Source organism: Conger conger, chromosome 6 (assembly GCF_963514075.1).
Source record: "Conger conger chromosome 6, fConCon1.1, whole genome shotgun sequence".
NCBI lineage: Eukaryota > Metazoa > Chordata > Actinopteri > Anguilliformes > Congridae > Conger > Conger conger.
This window is the reverse complement of record NC_083765.1, coordinates 15,403,349-15,414,388: the sequence shown is the minus strand read 5'-3', so window position 1 is coordinate 15,414,388 and position 11,040 is coordinate 15,403,349. Positions and strand designations below refer to the sequence as shown.

At 37.0% G+C, this 11,040-nt stretch overlaps 1 protein-coding gene across 1 annotated transcript; it reads left to right on the top strand.

Annotated features, from left to right (window-relative positions):
* The first annotated feature begins 4,108 nt into the window (after positions 1–4,108).
* LOC133131467 (hatching enzyme 1.2-like) lies at positions 4,109–10,289 on the top strand. The gene is made up of 9 exons (XM_061246839.1): positions 4,109–4,247; positions 4,916–4,964; positions 5,281–5,346; positions 6,282–6,431; positions 6,633–6,750; positions 7,156–7,334; positions 7,958–8,039; positions 8,341–8,465; positions 9,919–10,289. The coding sequence occupies exons 1-9, from the start codon at positions 4,152–4,154 to the stop codon at positions 9,930–9,932; spliced, it is 879 nt and encodes a 292-aa protein (XP_061102823.1). The 5' UTR covers positions 4,109–4,151; the 3' UTR covers positions 9,933–10,289.
* The last annotated feature ends 751 nt before the right edge of the window (positions 10,290–11,040 follow it).

Sequence of the window (11,040 nt, the reverse complement as noted above, 5' to 3'; positions counted from 1 at the left end):
CCCCTGCCTTGCATTGGATTTTTACAGTGTAAATGCTACCGTTAATCGTAACATGATATACTGTACAAGTGTGCGAGTGGTTGTTGGACACAGCAGGGAAAGTGCTAATACTTGGTAATTACATTAATGTACATACTCTATTCAAGTAATCAATTAGAAATTATACTGTAAGTTCTGTGTAGTTTTTATGTGGAGCCATTTGTTGATATACACACACAAATAGTTTCATTAGAAGAAATAAACATAATGAAATGGCCATTGTCACAGGCTGTGGAAGGACAGAAGAGATGGACACAGGGAGATTCAGAAAGTCCAGATGGCACCGCCATTTTTTCTTAGCTGATGCTGGCGGGAGGGAGAGCTCACAGTCGAACAAAATAAAACAAAGAGTCTTTGCCCATCCCCCTCACGGGTTCTGGGCAAAAATAACAAACTAAATTAAAGTAAAAACATATATATAACCCGATTTGCTTATCGTTTCGGCTTGCCGCCACTTATGTCACTCTGGGGTCTCAGCTCCCACTCTCCTCTACCCACTGGTTCCTGGCCTCAGCCACCTACTGTGGAAAGAAGCACACCTTAGAAACTCCCGGACTGATTTGCAGTTGTGTGCCTACTTAACCAGTAGACGTGGTCCTCGGATTGCCCTGCTTCCTTCCTGAAAACCAAGCCACACTTGCCAGCCACAGTCACATTCAAAATACACTATGCATGGCACACAGACATGCTAGCCCTGGGCCTTATGCTGCATTGTTGTAAGACAGACATAGTGGTTGTTGGCTGCCAGTTCAATCCCCCACCCTGACCAAGACTATGTAAATGCAATCCATTTGCCACTGAAATATTGTTAAATATGAAACAATTCCAACTCACCCTAAATCACAATAAAGAGTGAGGTGTGCAGGTATGAGAAGTTTTAAACTTTCATTCTGGCTTCTCGGGAGACATATATAAATCTATATAAATCTAAACAATAGTTTCAAGAAAACAATTAAATGTCAGGCCTGGTCATGAATTGGCAGTTCACTGAAAAATAATATACAATGGGCTCCTGAATTATTGGGGAAAAAATAGTCTTGGTCATAGGTAGATTGTTGTTGCCATGTCAGTCTCCAGACTTAAATCCCATGAAAAACCTGTGGGCTGAATTGAAGAGGGGGTATCCAAAAGATATGAATGATTCAGAAAAATTCTGCATGGAGGAATGGTCAAAAATCCCTCCAAATGTGTCCTGTGCCCTGAACTCTTGCCTGTTTGGACTACGCTTTGTCTGTCCCTTATCCACCTGCTCATTAAACCAGCCATTTTTTCAACACCCCCATGTCTGCCTCTGGTTCCTCTGGGGGGGGGGGGGGGGGGAGAGAAAAACCAGGTAGGCAGTCCAGAAGCAGGGCAGAGGTACAGAGTCCACAAAACAAGAGAAGAGTCCAGGGAAGCAGGCAGGGGTCATACCGACACAAAACTCAACAAATAAATAAGACAGATTGCCACAAGGGGGGCTGTGTTGGGATAAAGGGCTTAGGACAAAAAAACTAGCAAGGTACCGCTAAAAAGGACAGGTATAAATACACAGGGGAATGAGACAAACTAGGCGGGGCATGGGAGTGAGGGCAGTCTAACAAATAAACATCAGGTGAGACACAATAATGAGGAAATGAAAGGGTAATAGCACAATAAGGAGGGGGAAACGCAAACAAGGACTGGATTCACAAAGACACATGTAATACAAATGGCTCCGGACTAGGGAGTAGACAATTGCACAGAATCAGGAGATGCAGAGATATGGAGAGACAGGTGCAAATACTTCGCTGAAACAAAGCAAGTAATCAGTGATAGAATAGGGAGGCGGAGTTACAGGACAGGATTGAAACTGGAGATGCGTTAGCAAGTTAGTTAGAGTACGTGATTTAAATTACAAATACCCAAAACTAGTGAATGTAAGTTTGTTAGTTTGACGAACATATTAGTGTGTTAGTATAATTAGTACTGTACAAATTCTATGTTAGTTCGGATTAGTATGTTAGTGCTATCTACAAACATGAAATGGAGAGAAAGCAGGAAGTAAGAAATGCAAGATTGGAGACAGGGGAGTGACTCAGGCTTGTAAACATTCAGACTCAGACATCACATGGGATGACGAGTGCAAAGACGAATTAATATAAATAGAACACCAGACATGACTATTAAAAATAATAAATGACAAGAATAACGATAATAAACAATGATAAACTAACAGACAGAACACAGGAACATAACACTAAATGCATTAAGGCATGCAGACATGCATTTTCTTGTCATTAAACGAGAATATTTCATCATGACGGAGTACTAGTATTATCTTGTATCGCTACTTGTCATCATAGAGAAAAAAAGAATCACCCCCATCTCTAAAACCATCCCAATGATGAACATGTTTGAATGCACAAATTTTGATTGGGAGTCTAAGACATATTTCAAATCTGTGCCTGACATACATCAGAAGGTGAAGTAATGTAGAATGTCGAGTGTGTGATATGAACCGCCATAGGCACTGCCTGGCATTTATTACAAAAGCTTTGAATGCTCATGATTGAGCACACCAATTCACCTGCTGCTGGCAGTCCAAGGAATGCCATTCAACTGTCAGCATCAGCATCCAGATAATAGGTCAATCAGCCCATTTGGCATGAATAGAGATGCTGATACAGAGGCTTGGCAGGATAAGTATTTAGAAACAGTTACAGTAGGTGGATGTAACATTTTCGGGAAACTTAGAAGAACATTTTTACATAATTCCCGTTTTCAATTGTATTTTATATAATGAATAATTAATTCATAAAACCTTACTGTGGTTGCTCCATTCAGTGATTTTGTGGAAATAAAATGTTTGTTTGAATTGGTAATAGCAAATTAACTACATTCTAATACCAGCTGACTTTCAATACATTCAGTATGTCTTTGGACAAGTGCATAATTAGGTTGAGAGATTATGAGCAGCCTGGAAGGACTGACCTTTATTTGTTTGTATTGGTTTTCAAATTTGATACTTAAAATTCAAACAGATGTTTGATCCTTCATTTTGTCCCCTCCTGAGATGAATGCATTTGTCTGTCCAGTTGACAACCTCTGTAGATTCAGGATTATGCTGACATGTCTCCATAATTGGCAAAGGTTTTTTGGAAGATGTTGCTCAGTACTGTGTTGGCCATCTCTAATGCCTTTTGGGTTTTGCACCTGACAGCCAGGTAAAAATGTGGTAATTTATGACTTTTCAACATTTGACCCTTCTAATTACAATAAAGATTTCCAGAAAATCTATCATTTTCCGCTATCTGCATTTTACATTATTTCAGATCAGGGCATATTTCTGAAATTTTGCAATATACTGTTGGTCTCTTTCTTAATTCATTTGCAAGTATGGTTTGCATAAAAGCAGAACTGGCTTTACCCAGTGTGAACCGGTGTGATGACTTGAAAAATGCAATCTCATCATTTACATTTACATTTATATTTTAGTCATTTGGCAGACGCTTTGAATCTAAAGTGACGTGTGCATAGGTTCTTCCACAAGTTAAAGCATCACATCCATAACTAGTAAAATACACATGAAGTGCTGTTCTAAGCAAAAAATAGTCATCGTAAGTGCAAATCAAATAGTATTATTATTATTATTCCTTTTTTTGTTCTTTTTTTTGGGTTAGACAAGAGGGATATCGGAAAGCAATATATTGGTTTCTCGTAATTTTGCAAGATTGAACTGAAAATTGGTATAATGAGGCCCAAACCCTCTCCGCACTCCAACCTCATGAATGCACACACACACACACACACACATACACACACACACACACACACACACACACACACACACACACACACACACACACACACAACCCATTCTAAGAAAAAATACATCAGCTGCAAAAAGCTCATCATAAGCTCAAAAGCTTATGAATGACAGTGAATACATTTAAAATATATTGCTTATTTATGACTTTTTGTATTGATATTTTCTTGTATCATTCAGTTTCCAAAGAAGAGGATCTGTTGAAACATTTGAGGCTACCAAAGCAATTAGGCAACTTGTAGAACTTCTCTTCTTGGAAAGACATGACTAATCTACCTATACTCTATAAAAGTATAAATGTGGGGCTCTGGCCACAGTGAGACAAATGACTGAGACCCACAACTTATTCAGTATGTCACCCCTCTCCTTGTTCACCTTCACCTGCATGGTACTCTGTGCAGTGCACTGTTCCCCCTCAGAGGTAAGAACAAATATCAAAATTTCTATTTTTAATGCATATTTTGTTCATTCATATTACAGAGTCACAGATATTTAAACAAGTAACATTGCCTCTGATTACTCTTCCTGTTTCTTAATTTTATTTTGCAGATTGTCACTTGTATTCTCTTATATTTTGTGATCTAATCATTTCAGGAGTGTTAGCCAAATAAATTATTTATGGAACTATGTATCTTTGTATTTATGCACCTGTTTTGTATCTAAAGAATAATTCAACTCATCCAGCAACCCATTATTCTGTTGATGTCCAAAGAAGAAAGCACCATATTCATCATATCAGCTTCATTGAGCTGGTGTACAGATATTTGCCTGTTCATGTGCATTCCTTGGTTCAACATTTTTGCGAATATACAACAATAAAATTAAGCGTTTATGTTTAGAAAATCAAATTAAAGGCCCGCGGTGGCGCAAAATTGGAATAGAGGGGGGTACAATTGGCTACTAAATTGAGAGAAAAGGGAAAAATCTTAAATAAATTTATATGAAAAAATTAAATAAATAAAAATCTAATTAAGCATGTTTACATGTGTAAATCCAAAATGTGCAATTTATATGAAGTTAAAAATACGTCTGAATACTGTACAATTGCATGTCCCCAAAATATTTTTTATTGTATTTGCATACCTGTAGCATGGTTCATCTGACATTTCTGATGATCTGGAGGAGAACCCAATCTATGGTAGGTTCCTCTACTTATTTATTTAACCTTTTTGAAGCAGGTTAAAAGCTCTTTTGCAAGAATGATTTGGTAAGCTGGAGTTTACAGTATGAATAGAAATACAAAATGCAATAACAGTGAAACATAACAATGATGACCAGAATAAAACTATTGTTGCAGTGCATAATCATATGCCACTATATTCCAGGGCATTGAGAAATCTATTGTTACCATTCATTCCTTTAACACTTTTTTCAGCTGTTGAACTTGAACTATTCTTATTACTATTTTTATTTAATGTTTCAACACATATTATTCTCTGTTGATTCTTTGACAGACAACAGTCTGAATGAAGAGGAAAGTGATATCTCAACTTTACTGGAGAAAGCCAACAAGAATGTGGGTAAGTGTGGGTATAATATACCTATCCACTTACAGGTTTGACGCATTGTGTGGTCAGAGATGCTCTTCTGCTTATCACTGTCATAATGTGTGGTTATTTGTGTTACTGTCACCTCCCTGTCAGCTTTGACCAGTCTGGCCCATTTCCTCTGAACTCTCTCGTTAACAACACATTTCTGCCCGCAAAACTGCTGCTGCCTGAATTTTTTTTTTTGTTTTGTTTGTTTTTTTACACTATTCTACTAACTCTAGAGACTCGTGCAGCATGACCATGGCCATACATTATTGGTCCTTGGGGAGAAAAAATGAGGGGAACACATTAAAAATAAATAAGTACATTATACAAACTCATTAACAAATGTAATTGTATATGGTTGAAAAAATATTTTTAATGATTAAAGTATTAATTCAGTAATTTATTACTTTGTTGCTGTCTCTGAGTTATGAAATGGGTATTGACCAAGTGCTATTGCTGGATTGTTTAAAATAAGCTACCCCTACCCCGTGGTGGAAATAATATCTGTTAGCTATTCATGATTAGCCATTTGATAGATAGTTATGAGCTTAAAAAATGGCATGGCCCATGATATGGTGGATGGTTACATGTTGACTTATGGGTTGACTTTCCACACTACAACTAAAGGGATTTTGAAATTGACCAATGGGGGGCACTGTAATGTCAAAAAATTAATATCTTGAAAATGATATGAACAAATGAAAATAGGTATGCATGATTGTGGGGCAGATGTTAGTCAAAATATCAAGTTTGGTCAAAGGGGCTTTGGCCAGCTAATACAAAACTCATTACAGTCATCTGACACTCAATTTCTAAGTAGTCAGCAGCAAACTGCCTAGGAACCCCTGACATGGAGCAATCACACTCCGCATTTATTTGAGGAAATGTGCCCCAAGAGTTCATTTTATGTTTTTTCCAAGGGCAAGGACTGGACGAGCCGACTGTCATTGGGGACATTGCAGTTCCTACTGATCTTGGGAACGCTGACCCTTGCACAGCTCGTGGATGCAAGTGGAAAAAATCTAAGAAAGGCATTGTTTACGTGCCCTATCGCATCTCCAAACAGTTCTGTAAGTCACCTTTAGCAAATAATGTTACTCAACACAAAAATTTACTGGATTGATTCGACCTTAAGCCAGCATTTTTTCAGTGACAGTGGATAGTATAACAGGCTTAGTTTATGTCATGGTTAATATTATATTTATTTCAATCCTCCTTCCCTATGCCTGCTATGCATTTGAGCTGAGTGTTATTATATTGTATCCATACAGCAAGGCGGGAGAAGTGCATCATTAAGCGTGGGCTGAAGTCTTTTGCCTCCAGAACCTGTATCCGTTTCAGGCGACGCAGAAGGGAGTGCGACTTTGTCGACATCCAGTCTCGCTCAGGGTACATATATATTCACAGCTCTCAAAAATGCCTAAGATCCTTTATTGGATGCACAGCTGCATTATTGTCTCCGTTTAATTCATTATCAACAATTGTGAATGAAACCCCTCATTTGTAATCATCAAATGTAATTGTAATATACTGAATGTATTTGTATACATCTTGCCCCTCTGTTGGTGTTGTGGGTGACTATCTTAGCCTTGGCTTTCTATGGCAACTATAGATAAAGTCATTGGTCATGTCAGCAACCAAGTGTGGCATCTGTGATTATTATGTCAAGTTTACCAATGCTTAGCAGTAATAGTAAAATAAAGCACATTTGTTGCACATCATTTCCTAGCTGTTGTTATGATACACTATATCTTTTCATGAAAAGCACTGATAATTTTTTTCATTATATTCCAGGTGTTACTCTTTTGTAGGGCGGCGAGGTGGTGGTCAGGTGGTGTCTCTGAGTCGCAGGGGCTGTGTCTATCACAAGATTGTCCAGCATGAACTCCTGCATGCCCTAGGTTTTGACCACGAGCAGACACGCAGTGATCGTGATCAGCATGTTCGTATCTTGTATGAGAACATCAAGCCAGGTATTAGTGTATACGATCTAAATTCATAGTCAAATTATTTGTCTGCCTATCTGAATCAGTGGTTTGGGTTAGTAGGCAAACTATGAGCCATGTTAAATCATATTAACATAAGCCATATGAGTAGACTGTACCAGTGACAGTCATCTGCCGGTGGTGGAGGTACTTTGTTGATGCAAAGCATTAAGTACTATAGTCCTGTTATCGGGTAGGGCAGCCTTACAAACAGGTAACATACAGTGCCCTTTTGTCTCCATGGGACAAAGACCCATCATTTATTTATTTGCCTCTGTACTCCACAATTTGAGATTTGTAATAAGAAAATCACATGTGGTTAAAGTGCACATTTTCAGATTTTAATATTTTTATACATTTCGGTTTGTATGTGTAGAAATTACAGCAGTATTTATACACAGTCCCCCCATTTCTGGGCACCGTAACGTTTGGGACACAAACATGTTATGTAATGGAATTGTGGGATCGGACTGGATTCAGCTGTAAATTATGCTGGAAAAAATTAAAAGATATTCAGGAGAAACAATTATTTTTGTATGTACTGCATATCTGGCACCAGCATGGTGGTTTGATACCTTGGACCCTTCATGGATTCATTTATTTTCCTGCAGGTCACAAGCACAATTTTAGGAAAATCAAAACCAACAACCTACAAACTCCATATGACTACAACTCTATCATGCAATATGGGAGGTTAGACAAAAGTGTACAATGTGATATGATGCTCAATGTCAATTTTTATAACACTGATGGGGTATCACTATATAAAGAAGCATATTATGGTCTAAGTTGGGAAATCATTTGTAACAGTGTAACCTCAGTTATGTAAATCTTAATTCAATGAAATATGTCTGTCAAACCATTCACATAACTGATAATTGCCAATTAAATTCATGTTCATTCATTAAATTCATTAAATTCATTTACTATAAATTCATGTTAATATAGTCAGTAAATAATGCAAAATAACTAACACATTTCATATGGTTTCCAGGTATGCCTTCTCCAAAGATGGGAAGCCAACCATTGTCCCCATCCCAAACAGTAACGTGGCAATTGGAAGAGCGAAAGAGATGAGTAACAATGACATTCTGCGGGTGAATAGGCTCTATCGATGTGGTAAGAATTACTTTCTTGGCCAAACAGAGATAAGGAATGCCTGAAAACTCGAAAAACAGATTCCTTTATCAAAGCAAGATATACTGCTTCTGTATCTTTACCTTTCAAAAAGCTGACAGCAGAGGGAGGCAGAGGGAGTAGCAGCAATAGTAGAACAAGCAGGCCACAAAAAATAACTAAACCCAGACCACTGAGATGCCTCTGAGCCACAAGCCATTTTAAGAGCAGCCGGTATAAGAGCTGCATGTTTTCACTCAGTATCATGACCTAAGATTGTTCGCACATATCAATCATTCATTAAACACTCTCCACCCTGTTAACTTTGAGGTTTTACTATAATCTGAGTTATCAAGAAAGAGGCAAGCACCTTCTAAAACATTAAATTCCAATAGCGGAGTCTGGCAATAAGCAGATAGACATAACAGTATGAGCTGATGATTACATGTGGTTAATACACTCACTACCTAGTCTATAATTCATGTGGCAACTACACTACAATGAATCACTTTCAAACAAATTTCAATATGGACTGAACACAAATTATCATTGTAAAAAGTGCCCAAAGATAATTCAACAGTTATTGCAGTGAGATGAATTAGGTGAATACTGCCTCCCATTATACACACAGCAAGTTTGCTTAATTTGTTAGTATCAAATCCAAAAAATGGAATATGACTTTTCTATGTGGTATTATTTGTCATATCCATCTAAATTATGCTTACGTGGAATGTAGGCCTATGTATAAAATGTGCTGTAATTTCTCCATGGGGAAACCAAAATGTATAAACAATTCATAAAAAAAACTAAAACCTGCACTTTAATCACATGAGAATTGGTTGACTGCCTACAGAGTCAAAAAAAGGCTTTGTCCCAAACATTATTGCGCACACTGTATATTGTAATATAGGTAATAAAACATGAACATCAATTTATAAATGAGAAAATGCTCTCTATGTAGCTTTAACATTTTGTTTCATTACAGACCATCACACAACATAAGAGTTCCATCAATAAGAGTAATGTGTTCACAGACAATTCAGTTTTTCCATAATGTCATTAACAAATTGAGATGGAAGGCATCTGGGCACACTGGCTAAATTCATATACATTTCCATATTGCAGAAAGGGCATGTAGTAGTTCACATATTGAAATGTCGGTATATGCACCTACACTTGAATGACACCATGTTGCAACCACATTAATGCTGTTGCCTTCTTCATAAATAAACTTTAGATTAGGCAAAGGAAATCCATGCTTCTTTTTGAGTAGGTGCATGAATATGTTTTACAGTGAGTGGATCTAATGTCATGTTGTTTCACATTTTGGAAAAGCGTATTTTATCAAATCATTCTTTAAGAAATATCAATGTATATAATTTTTTAAAACATCAGAATTGTCAAATATTTATGTACTGCAAATTAAAACAATATCTCTTTTTCTGCTTTAAAACAGGAAAATATGAGTAATTGAAGACGCCTATCTCAAAAAGAAGATTTGCTAGGATTTTTCTGGAAAAGCTTGCTTTATGTCATAAATAAATTTCAGACATAGTCACATCCAGAATATGAATAATCTGAATTATAATAATAATAATCTATATCTCTGTATCAAACAGGAAGATCTGGCTAATTCAAGACTGGTATCACAAAGACAAGATTTGCTTGCTTTTTTATTTGCTTGCTTTTTTCTGGAAAGCTCACTTCATCAAATAATTCTTAAAAATATATCAATGTATGTCATGAAGAAAATAATGAGCTAAAATCTGAATTGTGTCAAACATGTCTGTACTGCAAATAAAACAACATATCTGCCTTCCAAAAAAAGCTGCCTTTCATTGGATTTTTGCAGTGCAAATGCTACCTTTAATCATAACATGATACACTGTACAAGTGTGAAAGTGGTTGTTGGACACAGCAGGGAAACTGCTAGTACTTGGTAATTACATTGATGTGCATACTCTATTCAAGTAAACAAAGAGGAAATGACACTGTAAAGGAAACTGAAAGTTCTGTGTAGTTTTTATGTGGAGCCATTTGTAGATATTCCTCAGTTAAGACTTGACATCACTTGTTTCATTATAAGAAACAAACAAAATTGAATTGTCATATTTAAAATGCAATATGCATGACATACATTAAAGTTAGCCTAGGGCCTTAGGCTGCAGTACTACGACAGACATTCACTCTCCAGTGGTTGTTAGACAAAACAAATTTTTAAACTACATTAAATTACAAATCAGGGCACTACCACAGTTGTGCAGATTAAGTCAAAATGGGTAATTCATTCTTGACTCTCCTGTCAAAGTCCAGGGGACACCCACATTAGATGTATCTTCAAATCTTTCCCGAGACCATTAGAAAATTGTTAAATGTGAAACAATGTCTTCCATCTTATCCTAAATCAAGATAAAATGTGAGGTGCAAGGACATAATAGAGGCAATGTCTGGGGGAAAAGTCTTCAACTTTCATTCTGGTTTTTCTGGAGACAAAGAGAAAACATGGCGGCATTCCACATACATCGAATGGACGTGATTTATGTCAGGGAATAATCTAGTAGAGCATGAGCTGGGGACA